Source organism: Haemaphysalis longicornis, unplaced genomic scaffold (genome assembly GCF_048455015.1).
Source record: "Haemaphysalis longicornis isolate Haplotype H1 unplaced genomic scaffold, Haemaphysalis longicornis Haplotype H1 scaffold_8, whole genome shotgun sequence".
Lineage (NCBI taxonomy): Eukaryota > Metazoa > Arthropoda > Arachnida > Ixodida > Ixodidae > Haemaphysalis > Haemaphysalis longicornis.
Window position 1 is genome coordinate 117379626 of NW_027526445.1, and position 25615 is coordinate 117405240.

General features: G+C 49.3%; 1 protein-coding gene across 2 annotated transcripts in view; it reads right to left on the reverse strand.

Annotated features, from left to right (window-relative positions):
* Nucleotides 1-934: 934 nt before the first annotated feature.
* LOC144149794 (open rectifier potassium channel protein 1-like) overlaps nt 935-25615 on the reverse strand; it is a 165917-nt gene continuing 141236 nt past the window's right edge. For both annotated transcript variants that reach the window (XM_077681437.1, XM_077681436.1), the window contains exons 5-7: nt 8959-9188; nt 7201-7644; nt 935-4934 (exon numbers count right to left, since the gene is read on the reverse strand). In XM_077681437.1, the coding sequence (XP_077537563.1) occupies nt 4728-4934; nt 7201-7644; nt 8959-9188 (881 nt within the window). In that variant the 3' untranslated portion in view covers nt 935-4727. The remainder of the gene's footprint in view (nt 4935-7200; nt 7645-8958; nt 9189-25615) is intronic.

Here is a 25615-nt window from a genome sequence, read left to right on the forward strand (position 1 = left end):
GTGTCTACACCCAAGTTTTGACCTATTGCTACGGTAGTCCGGAACTTCTTACCTGCTATATAATATATATATATATATATATATATATATATATATATATATATATATATATATATATATATATATATATATATATATATATATATATATATATATATATATAAATATATATATATATATGTATAGCTCTGGAGATAGTTTGGAAGACAGAAATAAATGGGAGAAAAACATGCACCCTGGGGGGGTGCGATAATGAGTAAAGTGGCGAGGAGGCCAGTAGCCCATGAACAGGTGTTAGGAGTGCGTGTCCCAAGAAGAACGTATGGGTAGGGAGATCCCGGGAATTAAACCCGGGACCATTACGCCGTGAAACCTGATATATAAACACTGGGCCACCACAAAGGCCCGAGGGGTACGGGGTTAGCAGTGGCGGAGAACAATAACATGCGCAGCCAATTCTAAAGAAACAAACGCTTCCCATTGTCGGAATCGAACCTAGCTCCCTCGTGTTACGAAACCGGTGTCTATCCGGCTGCACTTTCACCGCATTCGAGGCGCGCAGCATTTCCTTCGTGTTCGTAGCATGGGTGTTGGCTTTGGACTTGGCGAAGTTGAAGTTGACTTTGGCAATTCGGATTGTGCACTTTAGGAGGGTGGGTTGTGGACTTTGATTTAACTCAGTTTGTATGGAGAAAGCTTTTACTTAAGAAAGGGGCAGACCTAAGAAAAACCAAGTTAAAGCTAGTAAAGACCACCAACTGCGCCATTTCCTCAGTCTTCGCATCTCAAGTGCGAAGGTGGCCGAATTTGGTTAAGCTAGCATTTAAGCTGGCACGTTTTATTAAGGCACTCACGGCATTCATCGAACAGGTGGCGCTGCATGTCTGCTTCACCGGCAGTATTATCGTAAGAAAAAAAAAAGAAGGGGGTTCAGTTTAAACAGGGCTAAAATGATATTTTATTTACACGAAATCAAGAGAACACAACACGTTGTAGGCACACAGCTCTGTATATGATACAAACGTGGGCATCAACAATAAGGCGTTTCATCTGAGATCGTTTGTACCGTCACTTCGACCCGCCCATCGCGGATTCCTCGTGTAACACCCATTCTTAGCTAAAAGTGTTCGTTGTTTCATCATTTGTACAAGGCATGTGAAGTAGCTTCGTTTACAGGCAAGCACAGGTATATCGCAGCAACGTCCACTGCAGCATTGGGGTGAAAGTTTCGCACCGACAAAGCAGACGCAACGCCGTCTAGTTTGGCGGAGTGTGTAGAATTCTTAGGATGATTGCCAAGAGCCCTAGAAGGAACGAGAAAGCAGTCCAAACAGATGAATGCAGACATAAAGGAACCAGCGCCAGTGTATATTTTATGCGAGCTCTTTGCTCGCTTCTGCTGTTGACGTCACCAGCGAACAGTCAAACCGGTGTTGCGACTACAAGGCAGCGATATGCAATTCGAAATACTATTTTCAGTTGTAAAGATCTATGTACAGTTCTGGGTACTAAACTGTGGACACTGAGGCACTTGGTTCACAGACGACGCCTTAGGCCTTTACTTTGAAAACGGAGAAAACTGATTTGGCACGTCCCAGCGCAACATCGCTAGCCCGCAGGATAAAATGGCGAGGCACTGTACGACAGATTGCTTTGTCCAGGATTTTTCAGAAGTAAACCGCAGCTCACATAGCTGAGGTGAGCGGTTGCTCCGCATCTTCGCTTGCACCACCCTGCTGTCGTACTTTTCACTTTGCTGGGTCCAATTTTATGTAGCCACCCTTTAAAATTTGGTAGCGTTACAATCTTTCTGCATGCTTGCAGGAGCAATGTTTAGTAAAATCTACCCCACATTCCACATACAGCATAGAGTTCTGACATGGTTTTCTGCAAGCCTGTTTGGTACATTTGCACAGGAGAACGCAGAGAAACGACTTAGGACCTCTAGGGTAAGAAGTTTCTTACCCTAGATCCCTAATGTTTCAAGCCCCTTGGTGTAGGCTGTTAGGCAAGATACATCGCGGCCATAGCAGAGGTGCAGAAGTGCAAATAAAACTTCCGTACTAGCAGGTGTTCTCGGTACGAACGCAAAAGTATACACCGGCGTATGGACAAGCATGGTATTTATATTTAGTATACCTTTACAAACGTTCAAGCAAAGGTGGTACTAACTATATACACAAAACTCTGCCACTTATACAAACAACGCTATGACAACTGAATATTTACAACACTCCATTTGAAGGAAATCATATCGTACATGTTCTTGTGGGGAAAGTTGTAGAACGGCATTTATGACAATGAGAGCACATCACTGCTCGATGATATACAAAACAAATGCTTATGTACAACTGTGAGTTATGGGCATATTTCTAATGTAGGCTGCACAACAATGATGACGATGAATAGCAATTTATAAAAAAAAACGGTAGAAATCCTAACAGCTGCACTTATTTTCGTACATAGCAAGACAGCGATGGGGTTTTGCTGATGGAGGGTGATTCCGCTCCATGCCAGTCAAGTGCACAAGTTGGAAGATCGCAGCCATAAAGAACGAAAACCCACGAGCTCTGAGTTTTTATTTCACATGCACTCATATAACTCGACTGGGAAAATTCGCGGCCTCCTGCGAATAGTTAGGAAGGTAAATCTACGGGAACGAGAAATGAAGCGTAAACGGTCTGTAAAACCAAAGACATGCTTCGGGCTTCTGCATTGCCATGGGTAAACTCACCCAGAATTAAAATGATAGTAGGTATCAACAGCAGAAATACTAAGTGTATGTTACAACATCTGCTTCATACCGGATTCAGTGTACTGAAAATATCCACATATATACATATTGACCACAATTCATTTCGCGCTTTTCAGTTAGAATATACGCACACGATGTTATTCCATGACAACGTCTCGTGGCGTACCTTTCTATCAAAATTTGGCCGAAGATGTCCGTAAAATACACGTTTCTTTGCTAAGGCGTGTAAAGCGCCCTCACGACACAAAGGAGCACGTTCAACAGGCGCTGCTACCAAGTGCAGTTCGAATAGAGCGGTTTTCAGTTGAGTACACCGTAGCATTCGAAAGCACTGGGAGAGTCTGGGCAGCATCACCGCTGTAAAATGAAAACGTTGACTGTTCGCCCGTGTGTTGCAATGAGGTGCTGTTCAGTGCGGTTGGGACCAGCTTCGTCCCCACGCCACAACACACCACTAAGGCGAACGAGCGCTCGCGTATTCACACAACATCGTAAACGACGTGCAAAGTTCAGTGCCACAGAAGTTGATGACGTAAGCACTTCCTGAATGCTGCTCTACGCAGTTTGCGTTCCGTAATGAAGCAATGGTCTAAGCACTTTCCGAAGCACTCCAGCGCTGTCACAGACGCGGCACAAATCCTTGTAAATCACGTCGAAGATACGTCGACAGGCAAAGTTATCGACGAGGAGATCCTTCCGTGAAATGCACGTAAGATGTGCTCAAATCACATCACATTCAAAAATACCAAACAGGTGTGACGGCATTCTCTGGAGTCTTCAACCCGCTCGGCTGGTGGTACTTGCGGTGTCATGTTCGCTTCATCTTACCAGCGCTACGTATTCGTACGCATACCTATAACATATTGTGGTGAAGCGCGTAGGATGTGCAACTTCACCGTTATGTGCGTCGGACATCTTTCTTACGTTTTACGCGGCACCGTATCACACTGTGGTCGCGAGAAACCACACAGGCCAGTACCAACTATTCCGGCGGCCACACTTTGAAGTTTTGTTTGTTAGGCTTAAAGTATCCATACTTGAAAATAATTCGTCTATGCTGCGTCTCACGCAAGAACTAGGGCAAAATTTCAGCCGAGTGACGCAGTAAACGAAGCACAAGGGTGCAAGTATCGTTATGCTGTGCCGGGGGGTCGACGCACGGGCCTTCGCGCACGTGCTAGCTGATGTGATATTACCAGGTGTTGTTCCACGGCGCATGCGTCTTGTGCACAGGCAGTGTTTTGTAGACGCGGCTGTTCAACTCTTCCAAGTAATTCACGAGTTCCCGCCTGAGGGTCCCCGCGCTTTGAGGAATGAAGCATACAAAAACTGCGGAGACATCCTGATTCACACAAGGCACCTTCCACCATGGCCCTCACAAAAATCTTGTGACCAAAGACGCCGAAGGGTGCTGCCTCTAAAGCAGTGCTGCGTCGTTGAGTTCTTCCAGGATTACCGACAAAATACCCACCACAAGGTATACAGAAAGGCCGGTTTCACTGCTTCACGTGGCTACAGAGGTCACAGTGGATTCTTTGTTCCTCGGACTTCAACCATTCGAAGACGACGAAGTGGAACAGGAATAGTAACAAATATAATCTCCAGTCTTTCTGCACTGTAGAATCTAGCATGCCTAAGCTCCATTTCCAAAGTACCCCGTAGGGTCATTCAGACCACGTCACTGTTGTCACCGCATCAGGGTTTAAGCGGTCCAGTACGCTGCTGGTGAACATTACTAGTTGCCACTCCCGTGACAAGGCATGACTCCAAAGCCGAAACGTCGACACCCATGGCCGGCCTGATGCATTGGCGTAACTGGAAGAGTCCACGAAAAAGCACTGCTGTTTTTGAGCTTCCAAAGCACGAGAAAACATCTTAGTTCGGGCGTTCTTGCATCCTTTACCGCAACCCCCCAGCGGTCACCTCCATTCTTGTGCCTACCACAACTGATGTGGCCCTTCTAAGCCGTAGGTCAGATGGCGGTGCTGTCCAGGCTGTCGAGGTCGAAAGTTACCATGGGCTTTGTAACGGCTATCTCAACGTCGTATACGTCGCCATCATACGAGTCTCTGTGCGATGACAGCCGGCCGTTGCACAGCGGTATTGATGCCCGAGGCGCAAAAAAGTTCGTCGGGAATTCCAGGTGGCTCCTGTTCTTGTGGCCGCTTGGAAACTTCACCTGAAACGTTCCAAAAAAGACACAAAAGACAACTAATTAAAAATTGAAACTAAGTGACCTTTGTAGGGTGTGCGTCGAAAACGGAATAAATTTGCACCGAGTATGTCTTATGTCTTTCTTTGAAGAGCAACGTGCCTGTTACAATATCTGTTACAATCTCTGTTACAATCTGTCGACTGTAACAGAGATATATGTTACAATCTATCACACCAGTTGCAACTGCGCACAGCAGTGAAGCTTCCGCGAGAAATTATGCACCTACCCAGCTTTCTCGCTCAAAATTCCGACCTCTGAGGAACCTAGCAAAACCACTTCACGAAAATGATATTTGGCATAAAGCAAGGAGTCAACGTAAACATCAAAATACTAAAAGAAAACTCAAGGATTCTGAATATTTTGGGTGTAATTCTATGTCAAATCTTACTCCCCATGCATTTCTATGGGACAGTTTCCATGGCTCAGGAACCTAGTCGCGCAATGTGCGAGACTTGAAACTGCGCACAAAGCAAGTTTTCTCCCCCAATGTTAGCTGCGCAAAATAACTTTACATTTGCTGAAGAACTACGGAGTAATCGCTATTGAAAGGACTGCCATGAGCGGGAAAGCTGCACATGACTTTCTTTACAGCAAACTGATACGCATTCAATGACGAGAGAAAATCCAATAACGAATAAAATTATAACAATATCGAACCGACATGGTTAACAGTCATGTGATGCTTAAGGTTGCAATATAGTCAAACGTTGCCAAAGACAAATTACTAGCTTAATTCAATAAAAACACTTCCTTCTCCCTGGTTGCAGCGATGACAATTTTATCGCGATCGTCAAACAAATAATACTGCAGAAAACAAATAAAGTGGTAAGTCGCGACTCCCCAGCCATTTTCCTTTGATTTCTCTATGACGTCAGAGGAACTTGTTTGTGTTATTGGCGTCCGCAAACCGAAGCCGCCACCGCCAATAAGCATAACTGGACGATTGTGGCAGGGCCGATAGTTCAATTTGACCGTATCAGTAGAATACAAACGTGCGATTTACACACTGATAATTGTTTTATATTGCTGGGCCATATAACGTCATACCTCTTCATAAAACGTCACAGTAGTCCGAAATTTAAAGGTTTTCAATATTTCTAGCGTTTCCCCTGTTAAAGAAACGTCTTTTGTGGCTGGAGTGAAGCTGAGTGAATTACCAAAGGTAATTCTTTCAAATTGAACAAAGCCGTATCGTGTCCTCATGGCTCATTTAAGGTATGTGTAGTTTATACCATGTCTGGTTCATAAGGTAGAACCAATGAGCCTTCTGGGTGTGCTTTGTAAGATACCGGAGTGACAATTCATACCATTAAGGCTGAAAAAAAATCAACCTTTTAAATGAAGAATCGCAGGTCGTGATAACTAAACGCTTGGCTAATCCCTGTTTGGAAGAAATCTGTCAGAAAAAGGAGGGTGATGCTTACGATGACATCCGCGTTCCCAAGTATGGATAGGGTATACCCGCACGAACGGGAGACGAGAAATGTGTGCAGTAGTACAAGATGTCGATCTGCTATGCTTTTTGGCAACCGTGCCCGACGTCGATGGCGGTTAGCACCAGCAAGCGCTGTTGTCTTCCGTTTTTTGGTCCAGTAAGCTACCGCTGCCGAGGCACATGCCTATACCAGATCGACGCTCTCGCCATAACAAAGGTTACACCGAGTGGGCGAAAGTTGAGGTGTGGGATTTCGGGACGTACGTACTGACACATTCTTCGCTTGAAATAATGCTAGAACCACGTGCACTTTAGTTACCCTCGGCTTGATTGAAGATATCGATATCCACGTAACATCTTGCAAATTTAAAGGCAACTAGAAGCCGCAACAGCGAACGCTCCTTCGTGTTGATTGATCCGTCGCTCTCAAGCCTGAGTGATTCGCGCATTCTACCGCAGACCAACTTTTCCTTCCGGGGAAGTACCAACCACGGCTGGATGTTGAACTCGTAGCCCTTTTTTTAGGCCAAACCCCTTCTGCGCGGATTATTGACCTGATAGTGGGATTTAACGCCCCTAAGCTACACGTGGGCTACGAGATGCGCCGTATGGAGGTCTCTTCAGGATCAATTCCGACCACCTAGGGATCTTTATCGTGCGCCGATAAAGGGGCGTTTTCGCTTTTCGCGAAAGGGGGCGTTTTCGCTTTTCGCCTCCATCAGAAAAGCAGCCACCACGGCCTGCATCAAGCTCGCGTCCGTAGGCTCAGCAGCACAAAGCCCTAGGATTACTGACCTGCAGGTAGTCCTTGGTGGCAGTGAGAAGGCCTCCTCCAGCGCTGCCGGCGCCTGCCCCCCCGCCGTCCGTGTGGAGCACCGGAAGGCTGTGCCTCCTGGAGGGCGCCACCTCCCCCCTGGGCAGTCCTCCGGCGGACTCCCTGTGGCCGTGCGTGTGCTGGAGCAGCTCCTCGCGCAGGTGGTACGGGGCCTCCAGCTGCAGCCGCAGGTTGTGCGTCTCGATGAGCTGCCTGGTGCGGCACAGGTTCTGCGTGCTCTCCTCCTTGAGCGTCTCGACCAGCGTCAGCAGCCGCTGGATCTGGTCGTCCCGCGTGTTGTGGTTCTTGTCCGAGCCGCCGCACAAGCTCTCGGCGCTCATGTCGTCGTCTCCGCCGCCGCACCCCCCCGAGCGCTGCTTCTCGCTAGACTTGCCCCGCCAGATGGACTTGCGGTGCGACTTTTGCTGTACGGTTGTTCAGGACAGGGAAAGGGTGGGACGTACAGAAGAAAATGAACAAAAAATTGTCAGTTTGCGCGCTTTCAGTGGCGTGCATGGCCACGAAAAGCCAACTGGCTGGGTGTGGGTTTGCGAAGTTCTTTTGGCCAGAAGTTTCAAAGCCAATGGGCCGCTTGCCCGCAGTAACAACGCGTATGAAACCTTTTCAGCAATGCCGAAGTGACATAAGAACCCCCCGCAATAACAAAGAAACCTGGTTATTCTGTTTCGGCTTAGCTTCTTAAACCATGTGTTACGGCCAAAGTTCTGGGGCAGGCTCTTTTCTGCGCGTTTTAACAAGCGGACCACTTCAAGAATTTCTATAGCTACAGCAAAAGACATATTTCGCAAGTCACCGCAAGAATTCTCCAACAGCTACCACTGCTGCCACCGCCAGACCTCACGGGTATTATGTGGACACGCCAGAAGAAACCACCGAACTATACTTCCCTTTCCCTTATAGATACCAAACACAGAGACCACTGGAAGACCCTGCTATGCAGATCCGAAACCCTAATCCAGCTGCCCTTTTCCCAGATGGCCGAAGAAGTCGCCAGGAACGGAAATCTGACTGAATAAGGCTACGTGCACACTAGCGCCGAACCTGCTGTGTCGCCCTGCCAACGGCCGCTGGTGGCCGTCGGCAGGGCGGCACGGAAAATTCGACGCTACTGTGCACGTAGCTTAACTCATCAGAGAGAGCCCAAAGCTATCTACTTCCGGGCAATGAAAGCGCCTGGTCTCTCTCTCTCTCTCTCTCTCTCTCTCTCTCTCTCTCTCTCTTGCGTGCCAAGACGCATCATAACGTAACTTTCTTTAGCTGCGAGATGGCGAAGTCTATTTGGCTGGACAAATTTACTACCGTCATGTAGCCAACTGGCACGCTATCTATTCGTGGAGCAAACCTGATAGTTTTCTGCAATTCTTAAAGCGACAGTTTTTTTTTTTATTTTGGCAAGATTTTTCATGTTCGAACTTTCAACTGTGCTTCCGGAGTAATAGATGACGAAAAATATTGCTTGACATCACTCGCAACTATGTGCTGCAAACGAACGCGCATCAGCGGCCACACAAACACTGTTAACTGGCCGAGTAACCCGAGGGAGTACGACCGCTGTGAGCGTTTACGCCTGGAAACGGCGTACCATTGGCCGCAAATGAAGGACTGAGGTTTCAGTCTTTGTTCTACAATGGGCTCGTAAGGCATGGTTCGTTACATCAGCTGTCTTGTCACTGCCGGCAAAGTCGGAGGAAAGCGAGGGAACGGGCTGGAGCGTATACCTTGGAGGCGAACTCCTGCAGGAGCCGGTGGATCTCGTCGAGGCGCTGTCCGAACTTGTGCTGCGTGCTGTGGAAGCTGGCCGACAGGCGGTCCTCGACGCGGCGGATCTGCTTGCAGCGCATGGCCCGCGAGATGTAGTTGAGGATCATGGCCAGGTAGCCCAGGCCGAAGATGATCCACAGCACCACGCCCGTCTTGTAGATCCAGATGTAGTCACCGTCGAAGTTGCCTGCATGGGCAACGCATATCGGAGATGAGTGATTGGAACAGCATAGAGCAAGCTTGCAAAATATGGCATCCCATATGAAAATAAAACGAAAGTTTACGGACAGCGCACAGTTTGCTTCGGAAGAGTTTCTTGGCCCTCCCGGGTGCCGGCCTTGAAGAGCCAGCTGGCTTACGATATGCACACATGTAGCATATCGCAAACCAGCTTAAAAATAATGATGTAAAAATAATTTATTTGGATGTTGGTCCCATTGGTTTTAAGAGTGAAGGTGTCGGGTGGTGGGGGGCCATTATGGTGTGTCGGTGATCAAGGTAACTACAAAATAAAGCCCGCAATGTGCACAGCTTTGATGGAAGTCACCTCTTCAAAGACACGGAGTACCTCGCCTCCTTGTACGAGGGCCTAAGGAAGAAAAAAGGGCCACCGGTGATGAGGCTTGCTGCGGTAACGAATTTAAAGCATCCGGTGATAGTGCAACCAACGCTCGCTCTTGCATAGTAACGCCGAACTAGTCCCAGGCCAGAAGCAGGCTACGGCGAGCATCACTGAGGGTCACACCGTCGCTTGTGACAGCGTGAACAGAGTGCAGTGAAAAGCGGCAGAGTGGAAGGTATTACAAACATTTCAACCCCTAATTCCAGCTCATTCTAAGCATGGTAAATTCATCGCTGGTCTCTTCTGGTAGCACGCTCAGCTTCATTGAGCAAGCATGCACAGTTCAGAGTGGTTCAAATTTCACCCAGTTCTGAACAAGGCAAAACGTATATACTAGAAAGAACTATAGTTCATATCACAAGCTAGCTGCAGCACTGTGGAGGCTACATTGTTGTCCCCCTCAGGGCGCCTAACTCACCGCGAAGGAAGCGACAAAAGGCGCCGGGGCCGTGCGGTGCCACTTGCCGAGAGGGGACAAGGGAGTGTCCTTTCAGGACCCCCTTCACGGCGGATTAGGCGCCCTCAGTGGGCGCACTATTGATAACAATGTAGCCTCCACAGTGCTGCAGCTAGCTTGTGATATGAACTATAGACATCTCTTATTGCCCATTCTACGGCTGGATGGTAAAGAACAGCAATGGGACGTCTAGTGCAATCCAAAAAAACTCCCACCTCCCCTCGCGGGAACCCCTGTGCAGATGCGACGCATAGGGGGTTCACGTTGCAGCGTTGGACAGCGGAGGAACGGCGCTGGAACGATGGAGCGGAGCGGCGCAGGTACCGCGTTTTAAAGCGCGCATAACGGTGAGGGGACGCGCCGGCGCCAGTAAGTCTGCCGCGGCTATGACGCAACACAATCCACTTTAATCCAGTCAAATCCAATCCAAGCCAAGCTAAGCCAAGCCAAGCCAAGCCAATCCATTCGAATTCAATCCAATGCCCCTCGCGAGACAGTGTTCGCTATCGGAGAGGAGAGGGGGTGAACGGCGGAGAGCGCAGCTCACGCGGCGAGGAGAATGGGGAGGGGCGGACGCCAACAACAACGCCGACGACGCCGGATGCAGGGACAAGGCGAGTGAATGAGATGTAGTCGCATCTAAAAGAAATCGGTAGTCATGAGTAGAACCAGGAAACAAAGCAAGATAGTTTGCACTCGTGGCGACAGTTCTACTCATAATTCCATTAAGACATCCAAGAACTGAGAACAATTCAATATTGATAAATATTCAATAATTCTGAGCGCTGCTCGTAGTTTTGACGAAGCTATCGGTGTGCCGCTGAAAGTGTCGTTGTTGCCGACATTTCTGCATGGGGATCCCGAAGCGAGCAAGATTGATGGGTGCAGTCGCAGTACGCACGTGGAACAGGGCACTCATCCTGTCCCGTAGTATTGCGTAGCTACTCACAGCACCTCGATAACCCGCACAGTGGTTCTTACAGAGTGGTTCTTACGACGAATCAGTGAAACGACGGTGGGGCACCACGTGGGGCACCGAAACTGCGCATTTAGGGCAGTAAGCAAGGAGTAAATGCTGTAAGGGGGCTGTACTGCGCACTGGGACGCGTGGCGAGCGTCGCATGATGTGCCAAAGAGTGTGCCGCTGCGTCGTCCTCCCCCGAAGAGTCGCGAGGACGAAAAGAACGACGAAAAAAAAAAAAGCGATACTCGTGCGGTGCGGACTAGGCTGTTGTCTGGAAATAGCCACGCGACAGCGCTATTTTCTGAAGCCGCTGCGCGAGTCACGAAGAGCCTTTGTGTCGTGCGGCGCCCACAAACAGGCCGGGTACTCCAGCGTGCGACGACGACACCGTCTCGGTTCACGTCCTTCTGTTTTCTGTGAATTCAGGTGCCAGGACTTAATGGCCGCCTGGCTAGCTTCGCAATCATTTCCCGCCCTGCTGATTCGCCCGGTTACCGAAAAAGAAGCTGCGTGCACAGGTAACCGCTGCGACAGTTTACCCCACGGCTGCTCACCTTTTTCGCGGTTAGCTCTCTCTCTCATCTCGGAGACAGCCGCATTGCGAGGTGGTCCGCAAAGATTCGTAAAGGTACTCCCGCACCGTAATCTCTAACAAAGAAAACATTTGCGAAAGAATGCAGCGAGGTTTCGAAGGGTGAAGCTATACAGCATGTCGGCACACCAAAAGGGCCTGAGTAGCACCGTGTGTTGTAATGAAGGCCGTGTACTCCTTCATCTGACTCGCTTCTTTAATCAGTCCCCGAGAACTGTGACCGCCCAGATCAACAGAAGGAGATTATGGGTAACTTTCTATACTTTATTCATTATTTGCTTCGTAAGTTCCTTCTTTTCTCCTCTCCTTCCTTCTTTCATTATTTCTCCTACCTTTCCTTCTCTCTTTCTGACATTGCGTTTGCTCGTGCTGGCGGAATAAAGTTCGAGAAGCAAAACTGAAAGAAACTGGTTTGCCAAAACGAAACAACACGCCTCATTAATGGAAGGCGATTGTTCCTATTTACACGGCTTACAATGGAAAGATGGTTTCAACGCGTACCGAGATATTACAGACAATTTAAAAAATGCCAGATCGCGCAATGTGATACGACGTTCAGGGTGAGCTGCAACGTTTGACGTGAACCAATATTGCGTTTTACGTGCCATTCAATTCAGTTTTGTGAGTACTGCAATGATAGCTAAATTACTTTGGCGACCACGATCCTCGCGACGGAGCCCCTTTCAGTTTGTTTCGCTTGTCTTTAACTGAAGGCATATATGGCGAAGTTTTCTCTTATTAGCAGTCTTCGCTGTCACAGCACATTCCCCCTCCGGGCGTTCGAACCTCGCGAAGGGACCATTGCAGCTACCGTGGCTAAAGTCCTCGCATATACGCTTCCGAAGGGACTGGAACCTTAGCATGAACTATCGCTGTGGCGCCTATACCCATGTGTTATGCCGATTTTGTTTACTCGTAGCACGCAGTAATTGGATGGTCACAAGTACGCCACAATCATCCCACAACTGCCTTTGTGACAAGGCTGTCGTGCACTTAAAGGAGCCATGAAGACAAAATACAAGTTGGGTATATTAGAAAGACTGCTTAGACCCGATAACAATGATACCAATATCATCGCAATCTTCGAAAAAATACCGGAGATATGAAAAAAAAGCGTGTGAAGCAGTCGCGACCCCCTAGCCAATTTCCCGCAACCTTTGTATGACGTCACGGAACCTTGTTTGTGCGATTGGCGGCCGCCTAAATGACCTGTCGCGACGAAACATGACTGGACGTCTGTAATGGGGCCTCTAGTGGCATTTGACCGCATCACTTGAATGCTAACGTGCAGTTAACGCGCTGGAAATTGTGTTTTATTGTTGGCCCGTATGACGTCATTCTTGCTCATAACAGGTCACTGTGGCGCAAAATTTGAAAGATTTTGAATTTTTCTTGCTTTTTTTCATTAAAAACATCCTTTGGGGCTGTAATGGAGCTGAGTGAGATACTGAATCCTAGTTCTTTCAAATTGAACGAAGTTGTATTTTCTCTTCACGGCTCCTTTAAGGTTAACGCCGATTTCGATTTAGCGCCGGTCGGTCACGTGATGCGCGAGGCATAATAGTACGCAGAGAAAGGACATTAAAAAACTCGGAAATTCGCTGATGACAACACATGCTGCAAAATAAAGCGAGAACATGCGGCAAAAAATGACGTGGAACGTTTTGCCGAGTGCGTGTATAGCAGCACGATAACGTCAGACATAATCGTCTGCGTAGGTGACGCGTGCATCAGTGCAGTGCCTGCAAACATTTTCAGTAAGGATCGCTTTTTACAGCGGAGCTGTACATGGCATTGGCAGGTAAATCAGCCATCACCGTTAACCTTCACAATTTGTGGTGGCGCGAAGCAGCAGCGGCGCAACGTGCTGGAGACGATCGAAGCCACTCGAAAGCGTAAGGTGGTAGCTTCCTGCGAAGGTAATCATGGTGTAAAGTGGTAAAAGCAGGATGGAATCAAAGTGCCGCAGGCGTCCAACCGGACACTAATGTATTCGTATGCGGAATCCTTACGAAGTGTTCAGGTGTCCTCGTACTGTATTTTGAACGCGGGTTAGTTGCGGTGACATTACTGCTGCGGTTGCACACGATTACACAAACACGGCGCTGGCGTGTTTGTGTAGTCTTCCTATCGTCCTTCTCCTGCGCTGTGTGCAACTCAACTCTGGTAGAGTTACATCGCCCGCAGTATTTCGTGCGCGTCGTCAGCGTCGGCATAGAAAACCGAAGCTCCTAAAATCATCCCGGAATTGTCCATGGTCGCACCCCTCAACGCGCAGAGAAAGCTCCCAAACGCTAAGCCAATCACGTCTCACCTAGTGGCAGTGTCCTATAGTTGTTTAGGCTTGCATTTGGAACCCTAAGTAGGCGGTGGTCTTGATGTCAAGAGACAGGATCAAGCAAATTATCGATTGACGCTACTGGGCTACTTGCATATGGAGATCGCAGCACCGGAGTTTCACGCAAACGAAAAAAAATAAAGTGCCAGTGAAGTGTACCTTCGCACGGCGCTCTCTTGACAGACCCTGTCAAGAGAGCCGCGCGCATTGTAGCCACCATGACGCCCATTTCTCATCATTTCCGCAAATGTCAAGGCACTCCTTCAACCCAACGAGGTGCCGACGGGAGCGGTGCGCATACTATATACAGCCGGAGACCCGCGGGCGTTACGCACTGCCAAGTCGCTCCTCTTGTCGGGCAAGATCTCCGGTCGCCCATTATCGACGAACGACTTCAGAGGGAAGGGGTGACGAAAGGGGATGCGCCCCGCACTGTTTTGACGGCTCCTTTGCCAGGTGTAGAAAAGCCTGACGTGGCGCTCTTGTCTCTCATCGGCCCCGGGTTGTGTGTTTGTGTTTGGGTGTGCGTGCGTGCGTGCGTGCGTGCGTGTGTGAGCACCCTGGAGAGGAGGCGAGGCCGCGTTTGCTAGATAACTTGCTGACTCACGAACCGTTACAGCAGTCAGTGCCAGCGCGCGTGCTGCCGCCGTACGGGAGTGTCGAACCGTGAGAGCAGGTCGGGCTACTTTAGGCGCCAGGTGAGCGCTGGGCCAGCTTCGACGGAAACATTGGGCGATTCTTTTTTTGGCCCCACGGAGAGGGCGTGGCGAGGACCTGGCAGTAGGGAGCTACGGGACTGTTGTTACTTCGACAGGATGTACACATCCGTTGTGCCGGCTCCATTGGGATTACTGCACCCACAATAAAGTAGAAAGAGCGGAAAAGGAGGAGGAGGAGGAGGAGATTCTGCTTTTCGTACACATGAAGATCGTTCTCAGCAAACAACAGAGTGCCTTCGGTATATACGCATATGAACAAACGACACCTTTTAAAATTTGCCCCCGAAAATAACAAGAAAAACGTTACCGGACAATGTTCCACACCGGATCGTGTATATATTCAACTTATTGCATCAGAACGCCAGGCGCAGCCACAATTGTGCCCACAACAGCGAGTTTCTCCAGCGAAACTGAGTTAAGAAAAGAATCCCGGGCCATCTCCACTAACGTGAAACCTGGGGAGGGGTGAAGCATGCAGTGTACAAGTGTATTCTTGACCGGCCGCGATGGCTCAGTGGCTAAGGCGTTGTGCTGCTGAGCACGAGGACGCGGGTCCGACTCCCGGCTGCAGCGACCGCTTTTCTGATGGAGGCGGAAAGCAAAAACGCCCGTGTGCACGAGATTTCGGCTCACGTTAAAGATTCCCAGGTGGCCAAAATTAACTCATAGAAGCCCTCCATTACGGCGCGCCTCATCGCCAGCGTTGCATTGGCACGTTAAACCCTTCAATCAATCAATCAATCAATCAATCAATCAATCAATCAATCAATCAATCAATCAATCAATCAATCAATCAATCAATCAATCAATCAATCAATCAATCAATCAATCAATCAATCAATCAATCAATAAATAAATAAATCATATTCCTGGCGCCTTGGTGTTTTTGCCAACGGAGATGAAACCGTTGGTGGGTAGAGGTATACAGCTTTGCTGTAAAAAATTCCCCCGCATTTCCCCGAGGGGGAGAATGTGAAAGTGCGAATGCACGGTTGTCGGCCCGCTTGCGGCGCTTGCGCTCGGCCCCCGCAGCCCACCGCCTCGCCGCCTTCTCTTCCATCTCTTCCATCGGGTTTGTAGTATCACGTGTACACCACGCAGTTATCAAGCCGCTATAACGCCGCTGAGTCGCCAACGCACGCCGCTGACGACGTAGTTTGAATGCGTTAAAGATATAAGGCGCGTTACTGACAATATCAGCGTCGCGTCCGTGGCTTATTCGGTAGAGCGTCGGGCTGCGGCCCGGAAAGTCCTCGGATCGAAACCTGGCGCCGGATGCTGTTTCTTCTTTAAATATAGAGGAGCACTGCGGACGCCGCCGCCGCCGCCGACGCCGGCGGTGGATGGTTTGGGGTCGCATTCGCACTTAAAATCTCCTGTCTTTGAAGCATGAAGCGTTCTCGCGCGAGGCGTTGGAAAACGAGTGCCCGCTGTTTTAGTACCGTCCCTACATCGATGATGACATGAGACGACGACGTTCTAGCGCGTAAACGAGTACCGTGACTACATGAGACGATGACATGAGACGGGGACATGAGACGCCGACAGCCCGAGCCCCGAAGGGGATTCACCCCTCAAAGTATGCTTTAAGTAATAGAGCGTTGACATCCATCGCGAAGAGCAGCACAAGGCTCTGTTACTTGGTGAACTTAAACTGTTGTGTACACGGAGCTGGTGGAAGCTTTGCCCTTCCAAAATTACATCCTATGTGACTAATTGGCCTCGCAACATCATGGATGTTAAAGAAGACAACCGAGCTAGCAAGGGGCTACATAAAATACAAAGGGCTTCAGCTAGGGCAGAGAAGGCAGCCAAATAGCGTCAACTAGGGCAGAGAAGGCAGCCAGAACACAAGAGAACAGACGGAATAAGCGCTAACCGTGAATCGAAGCGCTAGTTACGTTTTTTCATCTGCTCTACATTCGGTATACGAACGATGATGCGGCGTCCTCGTGATGATCAAATCTTATGTCACATCATTATAGGTCCACAGCAGGCACTGTGTGAGGAACCCTTCTGCTGAAGAAGTTTCCCTCCTCCCATTTCGTAATCGTGAAATAATTTCTATGTACAATACATAATAATTAAGAGAACTGATGACCGAAGCTTCGCCGTGTACACGTTCGCCTGGTCTCCACAACCGGCAGAAGGCTCACGGAATTGGTGGGTGAGATTCTGCGGAGCCCTCCTCTTTCCCTCCTTCTGTTGAAGCACTGGAAAAGTGCCACACAATTTTCTGCGCACTCCGGTCCCAAGTGAACATCCGCAAGCCTATCAAGGAGCCAATACGGAGGAAAACGATTTTAGAATTGCCTGGATAAGCCGCTGTCACTCGCAGCTAATTCGCAGCGCTAGAAGTACCAAGCTGTTCCCCGTGGAAATCAACACATTTGTCGTTGTAAAACGGATCTACTCGAAGATCAATGCAATTTTTTCTTGCATAATTTGTTACTCGTATTCGGTGAATGAACGATTTTTTTACGTGCCGTTAAAACACTGGACAAGACTGCTTTAAATATTTTCGACACCACCAGCTGTCGGACACACAATTTGCTGTGGTGATGCCACCTGCACATACGTTTTCGTCACGTCCTAGCCAATAAACGTACAGCTGCCACTAAGTGAGCTGTATCCGAAAACTATGTGGGTTATTTCCTCAACAGCCAAGCTCTTGGGCAATTAACGCCGCTGTTGTGTCAAGACATTTTCCGGCGTGTTACGCTTTCTGAATCATTCCACAATAAGCATTGTAAGATAAAGGTTATAAGCCTACTCCAAGCAGCGTCAGAGATGGGCGGCTACGTGAGCCAATGGACAGCCCCAGTCTTAACATGACTGGACAACTTCGTCTAGTAAACGACGAGATCCAGAAAACCGAACTCCAAAAAGCGTGCGTTTAGAAACAGCCTTTGCAAACACTGGATCGTAAAGGTTGATTCGAATGTACGAAACCAGACATGCCACGCGCTGCAAGGTACGGGTGCCAAGACAGCAACCTCCGAGCTTTCTCCGATCGACACTCTCCTCCGTGCGTATCGCGACCTTGTGGCTTTGCAGTGTCGTAATCAAGGCCGCCAGCGACTGCAGCGCTGTCCGGGCAGAGCGGTACGAAGGTAAGCAATGCCGAATGTGAAAGAAATAAAAGAGAAAGCAAGAGTAGAAGAAGAAAATGGCAAGGCACGAGTTCTGGTATGGCGCCGTGTAGCCTGTTCTTGCAGCTGGAGCGAATCCAGCAACCAGTCACATCGGGCCGTCGCGACGCATCTCTTCGCTCTGCGTGCCTTGTGGGTGTCGCTGCCACGGGCGAACTGTAGGCATTTTAATAGGTTCAACGTGCACGTAAAGTTGAGGCAGAGCAATATTTTATTTGAATCTGATAAAGTACGCGTACTGCTGTTCAAAGTACGGCATGCGAATGCAGATCAACGTCCCTTTATGCGCCCGAAGCAGCTGCAGATAGCGCGGCTGCGCCAAAGGGTAAGTTAAGAGCGCCCATGGCTCGGCCTTACACATCCGGTAAAGAATAAATTGCGGCAGCCTGCCGGCAACATTGCGAAACATGTTCAGAGGAGCGGGGTTGCTCTGTGGGAGTAGATGCGACATTGATGGTTGAAGTATTACATACTCACGTTGGGTTTCGAAAGAAATGCAGGGAGAGTTAACGTTTAATGACGTTTTTCTCGGGAGAGTAAGAGGTAGCTCAGATTCTATAAAAGCCATAAATGATCCTTATACAGGAAAACACGCTAGATTCACGAACTTGAACTGAACGGTTAACTTTTGTAATCGCCAGAAAATTTCGTCCTTTGAAACTTTTCATCCGCGTAAATTTTGCAAGCACACGGCATGGCATAGTGATATGAATAGCTGAGACGTTTCTTGCCCGCTTGAATGTTGTTTAAATCAAGTTGGCGTTAAGGCACGCTGTTCACTGCGTTTGGATTGTCTCAATCAGCAGAATTTAACAGCTGTACGATCTGTTTTTTAGGGAAACTCAACACAAGCAGACCATATACACCTATAGTGTAGAACATTGCGAATCCTCGCACTCCTTGAAGGTCAGCAAAGGGTTAATTTTAAAATACCATTGGCGTGGACTCTTGAGCACATGGGAAGGACTACTGGGAACTAGAGTGCGCGTGACGCTTGCAGCGAGACTACTCACAAGTACTGTCCTGATCCTCTGCCCATTCCGGCTGGTAAAAATGACAAATACCCCTACTTCACACCGAACTGGCACTTCAGGACTCAACGTCTCAAGCGGGAAAGCCGATCGCGCCTACTAACCTTGCGAATCCGACCGGCATCCCAAGCTTTCGAAAGAGATATTCATCAGCAAAGCTACAGCGAACTTGGCCTACACTTCTGGTGGCTCATAGAAATGGACTAGCGGACATCCCCAATCAACAGACACACCCATCAACTGCCTTTCTTGTGGACACGGGATACACCCGACATGTTTTTCCTAGTCTGCTCATGCAGCCACTCCTCGGAGGTCCGAGATAGCTTACTTCGGTTCGTCGACCGTAACTACTTAAATTAGCACACCAGCCTCTTGCGTTGTGATCTTAATCACCGCCCGGAACTCGGCTGGCGTTCCATGCAAAGTGACAGTCATTGGACGTGACCTAATTCCATCATACAGCAGTACAGTCCCGGGCGCTGGGCTTCCGGCCTTATCCTACTAATCACGCCGCCCTCGGCTCTTCCAGATGACGACAGTGTTCACCGGAAAACAGGCAGTTACCGAAGCGTCCCCTGCCCATTCCTGAAAAGAGTTAACAGGAACGAGGAACAAGGTGACAGCCCATTGACAGAGTGGTAGCCCACGCTGCTTGGATCGACCGGTGAGCGAAGTCGTGCGCATGAGCTTGGTGCGAGCGGTCAACCTGGTGAGCGCCCGTTATCAACCGCCGAAGATGCGCCCATGCTAAGCTTCCGCTCTGTGGCAGCTTAGACTGGCACCCGTTTCTTTGCTAGCACTTTTGACGTCTGCCATTCACGAACGCGTTGCGCAGCCCTCCTGCTTGGATAAAAATAGATTCAGTGACTCTTTTTCGTGCTGTTAAAGGACAATAAAGGGCGACCACATGTTGGCTCATATTGGTATACTGCAGCCTGCCATGAATGCAAGTGTATACTATTCACGGGAAGCAGCTGCTAACGAAGCAGAAAATGTCATAACCACGAAAACGTCAGTCGCTGCCCGATCGCTTTTTCTGCGATATGTGTCTTCCACCGTCAGGTATCGTGAAAGTTAAATGTCATTGTCGAAGCCTCGTTTGAAATCTTTTGTGAAAAGAGCTGTAATATAGGGGTATGCAAATAAAAAGGTTGTGGGGTATTACGATCAGAATAAATTTGTTAAAGGACTCATTCCAGCGAGTAGATGATGCGAAACAGGATGCTTCGCTCGCGGTAATTCAGTTACGATTTTCATCACATAATTTGCCTAGTGTGCAAGTCAAAATATTTGTTACCGGTGGACTCGACAGCTATCGTCCCCGCTTTACGTCGGCGTGCTCATACACAACACCCAGCGGCAAAGAAAAAAGATTACTAGCAAAGTTGAACACGAGCTACCCTTGGCCATTTTAGATGTTTTATACACATTATTCTAAGTTAAAGCCTTGCGAAAGCCACATGAGTCCGCTAAGCGCTGGCGGAGTCCACTCGGAACACACTCTATTACATGGAAGAAAGACGACGCACTTGGTGACGTGTTCGTTCACGCCTTGATAAAAGCGAAAGGAAACAGGGGAAAGAAATGGCAGCTCTCGCAGCAGACAAGGCACCCTTTGTCGTCGAACAAAAGCCCTTTAGTTAAAAGAAATACAAATTTTAAACGCGATTACTGTCCATTTAATACGTCACGGACGTCGCTGGCAGTACGCCATCGACAACACCCCACATAACAGTTCTATCGCGGCTGATTTAGTTCTGGACGCGAGAGGCGAGGGCTCAGATTTGGCGACATAAGCTCTGCGCGATGGCTTCCTCGCTTTTGCCCGCATGCCTCAAGCCAGGAATAGCTTAGATCACTTCAGCTAACGATCTGCGAGCGTTGAGGCAGTCGGCGAGCGCCTGTACAGAGCGGCCATTGGGAAACTGGAGGACGGATGACTGCGGCCCCTTTAAGAGCAGACTTCCGTAAATACATGCGGCAAATTGCTGCAACGGTGGCACGGCTGTGTCGCATTTAAGGGGCGTCGGCGCAGTGGCAAACAACTGGTCGCGGAATGAGACGCACTTTCTGTTGGCACTCCCAAACACAATGACATTCCGGGGAGGGCGGGATGGGAGGCAGCCTGGCGATATTCGGGGTGCCGAAATAGGCTGGAAGCCAGCCACAGCCGGCGATGGGCCTGCTCGCCAGCATAGTTGCCGTGACGGCCAAACGGGCTGTGCAGGTCTAGCATTACACTCATTTTCTGGCTAGTATTATCGAAAGAAAAATCTGCGAGGTAAGGGGTACCAAACAAGAAGGCGCTATTTTGCTCATGGTGGTGCAGCTTTTCATTAAAAAGCAGCATGACCAGGCCGTTAGAAGCCAGAAAGAGTTCACGAGGTACTTTTTTTTTCGAAAACGCTCTTTTACTCGAATATCCTGTTTGCTGCACTTTGTGAAATCACGTATCTCTGTTTTTATAGGGGGTTCCGTTGCAGTCCGTGACTTTGCGACTTTAACTGTACGTCCTTACCGTGTACTCAACCTTCTGTTTACAATAAAACCTTACGAATCTTTGACTATTGTCCTTTAAACAGTTCACGAAGAACAGCGTGAATACTGCCCTTTCTTTTCCGCCCGAACGTTGCAAAAGCAAAATTGGAAAGTTCACTATGCGTAACGGTGCAGCAGCGCAAACCGACAGTAGAAAGCGGAATCGGAGAGGATGGCAACAAGAGCGCCGACTAGTTGAATTTGATATTGAAGCTATATACGTGTCGGTTTCCCCATAAAGCGTGCGCGGACGAATATAGATATAAAGGCAAATTTTACAAGAGCAAATAAGTTTACAGAAAAGCGGCTGCAACTGTTGTTTTATCGAAACTGTACCGAAACCTCCAATCTGTACAGACGCCCCATCACATCTCCATGGCGCCCTGCCCATAGCATAGCCTGTGACGTCACGGCGGACACTGCAGCATCGGTCGCACATGACAAAACAGACACCAGAGATCAACACCATTCATCGGGAAACACGATTAAGTCCTTGCATCCACCTCTGAAGTATGCAGCCACCTTTGCTGACGTGTCATACCACTACGTGACCAGAACCAGGTTCAAGACGACACCTCTACTCCTCGAGCGGGACGAAGCATTGCTAGATCTCACGCGGCTGAACTTCGCCTGCACGAGGCAACTTCGGCTCAAGACAAATCAAACCACTTAACGACATACTGCCCACTTTTTGATGAGCGCGAATACTTTCAGTGCCTCCTCTGTCCAGCACGCAGTCTGTCCAGATTTCCAGCACACAGGTTGTCCGTGGCATTGCCTTTTGGACCATCCCCTCTCCGCGAGGGTGCAACTAATGGAGGTATTAGGTCCATGGTTGTCTGCCAAACGTGCCTAAGGCGGGGTAAAAGTTATTATGGCATGGCTCCGAACCGCAGGTCTTGACTAGACGCTGTACCTAACAAAGGATGTATGTACACCATGGCCATAATATTCTCCTCTACAATTACCGACCATTGTGGTGCAGCAAGCAAGGCATATCTTTGCTCGGCTGGCATAACCAGTCACTTTAAAAAATTGCTCTTTCCTCTCTTTCTCAGCAATGCCCTTGATGTGAATTTTCTGCGTTCACTGTGATATCCTTCTGCTGGGATTTTGTATTGCTTGGGTGTGAATGGTCAGCTGTTTTATATGCTTTTATATCTCGATTATTTGTTTGAAGTTTGCTAAAATATTGGTGGTGGTAAAAACATTTATTCAACAGATTTGCGCTTGAAAGCGGGAGAAGCCCTCAGTCCAGGGCCCCTGCGGCGGCTGCGGTCCTGCGTGCCCGGTCCACCAGCTGTCGCTGGTCCCCAGGGTCCGAACTGCACAGCGCGGCCTCCCACTTTTCGAGGGTGGGGGTGCGAATAATGGGGGCTGCTGGTGTGTTCTGGCAAGCCCACGTGGTGTGGTACAGTGTTGCATGTTTGCAGCAGTGTGGGCATGTTGGTTGATACATTGTGGGGTGTATGATGTGCAGGAAGCTAAGGTGGGGGTATGTGTTTGTCTGTAGTTGCCGCCAGGCTACACCCTCCTCTCGGTTGAACTTCTGGTGCGGTGGTGGGTAGGCACATCTGGCAAGGCGGTGGTGTTGCAGAAATGCACGGAACTGCTGCTGGACAGGCTCTGGGTCACGGAGCGACTGGTGCGGTGCCTGGAGGGTGCATGCTCGGGCTGTAGCGTGTGCTCGCTCGTTTCCGTCGAGCCCTGCGTGACCTGGTGTCCATATCAGCATGGTAGGGTTCAGGGTATCCTTGTGCTTTTTTAGTAATCGGAGGGCGGATGTTGAGATGCGACCGTTGCCGTAGTTCCTGCATGCCTGTTGGCAGTCCGTAATTACGTGAAGCGATTTATTGGAAGTTGCAGACGTCATTGCCAGTGCAATGGCAGTTTCTTCGGATTCAACGATGTTTTTGGTTTGTACGGTCGCAGTGCAAACGACATCGCCTGAGCCGTCGATGACGCTTACTGCTGTGGCTGGATGGGTTGCATAGTGAGCTGCGTCCGTGAATCGCACATGGGGGTGGGCAGAGTACTTCCTTAGTAGGAATTGTACTCGCGCTTGTCTGCGCTGTACGTGATGCCCAGGGTGCATGTTTCGCGGGAGCGGAGCAACCCTGATCAGTGTACGGATGTCCTGTGGCACAGTTTCCGGTCGAGGGTGGCTGGCGTCCGCTATCTGGTAGCCTAGTTGCCTCAGCACCGTGCGACCGGTCGACGTTTGCCGTAGCCGCTCTAGTTGGCTGACAAGGTGGGCATCAATTATCTCCCGCACCTTGTTGTGCACCCCGAGCGCTTTCAGCTTACTAGTGGCGGTGTGAGGAGGGAAGCCTAGCGCTTGCTTGTACGCCTTCCGCAGTAGTATGTCAAGTTAGTCAATATTGGTGTCATTGTTATTGGGACAAAGCAGTGTTTTTAATGCACCAAACTTGTATTTTATATTCATGACTCTTCTCGGAATAGCTCCGACTTGCAAAGTTGTAGAAGCAAGCGCGCTCAGGACGAAATGTCCACGTTGTATTTGCATTCGACTCGAGTACGTGTTCGTGAGTAATCTGGTAGAACGGCATGTGCGCGACCCTCGTCATGAAACATAAGAAAACGCGAACCAGTCGGGTGCTTTTGGTGAAAGGGTGCATGCAGGACTTGATGAGTGCGCCGTGAAGCCACACAGAATCCCTAGGACATCTCGGTTACCTTGAGGCCGTGATGCTTCTCAAAAACTTTGCTCAGTGCTGCACGAATTCCCCTCAGTCACTGCCTATATACCCACCAATGTCGATTCCCACTCTCGGAATGCGATACGAAATCCTAGAAAATGACACCGCTTACAGGAATACGACGCGACTAATATATGCTACTGCGAAGAGTTTCCTCCGCACTTTCGTAAATGCCCCCTCTCAGTTCAGGGCGCCCATACATCACAGCAAGTAATGCGTACCTCATTTGCATGGGTAACGCGCTTAAATTTCTTGCTTCGTTGCTACCGGTATGCAAGCCATAGCACGCCTGTGCGATCTAGGGAGGAACTACACGTGCAGGAACTTGAACGCTCCACCGCAGCGGCGGCAAAGGCTTTGGCAACAGGCGCACGTGTGCCTTTCGAGGGTGCCAAGAGATGGGCGGGCGGGATAAGTGCTGCCGCCGACGCCTTTTAAGTGGTTTAGTCCTTGAGATGAGAGGATGCTTGTGTAAAGCGCGTCCACTGTGGCAACCTGCCAGGACACGACGCCTGCACTGGCTGCACAAGCGCCTATTTTGGTGGTCCATTAACATCCGCGATGAAGGAGATATTGTCGGGTGGAATGTAGTTTATTGACGATGCCCGCGCGCTGTCGTCACAGTGACTGTCGAAAGAAGTTGTGATGCAAGCGGAAGGAAAAGCGAACCGACAGCGACGGCACGGACGTTATATCACTGTTACAACCAACCAACCAACCAACACCAACAACAACAATACAAATTTCGCGCGCAGAAATAAGTTGTGATGCAAGCGGAAGAAAAAGCGAACCTACAGCGAAGGCACGGACGTTATATCACTGTAACAACAAACAAAACAACATCAACAACAAGAATACCTCACACATCGATCCGGGTAATTTTGGCACACATTTAAGAAATTGGCTTAACGAATGGAAACCCTCCAGCGTGCCCACATTGGGCAATGTGGCGGAATTTCCAAATGAGTTCGTAATTTCTGGACGTTCACATAAGCTGGTAACACGCGCTGTTCCTCAGATGAGCCAGCGCGTTACCGCAGGCAATCAGAAACAACTTCGGACAATGCTTCGTACACAGAAAGTGTTGAACCCTTGTGTTGAACCCTCGCAACTACGAATTTGCTCTACGCCGTCTTGTTCCTCGGTAATTGCGCCATGAGGACATTGTTAGTCCCCCTCAGCCGACTTCCCTCGTACTGAGAGAGCCTGAGGCAGAGTGTGCGTAGCAGGCACATATTTGCGACGCTGAACATTGTTTCAACTAGACTCACTACAAGGGGAGATACGCCTACGTCTTCAAATGGAAACAATGAGTTCTAAACAACTTTCCCCCTTGAGTTGAACACGTTGCGAGTCCTAAAAGCGAGAGACGGAATCCCTTTCGGAGTGAAGGTGTTAATAAACGGGCGGACCTAGCCTTTGCGTGGTGTGCCGACAATTGCTCCCCCCGATCAGCATCTTTTTATCGCTGTGCGCAGGAA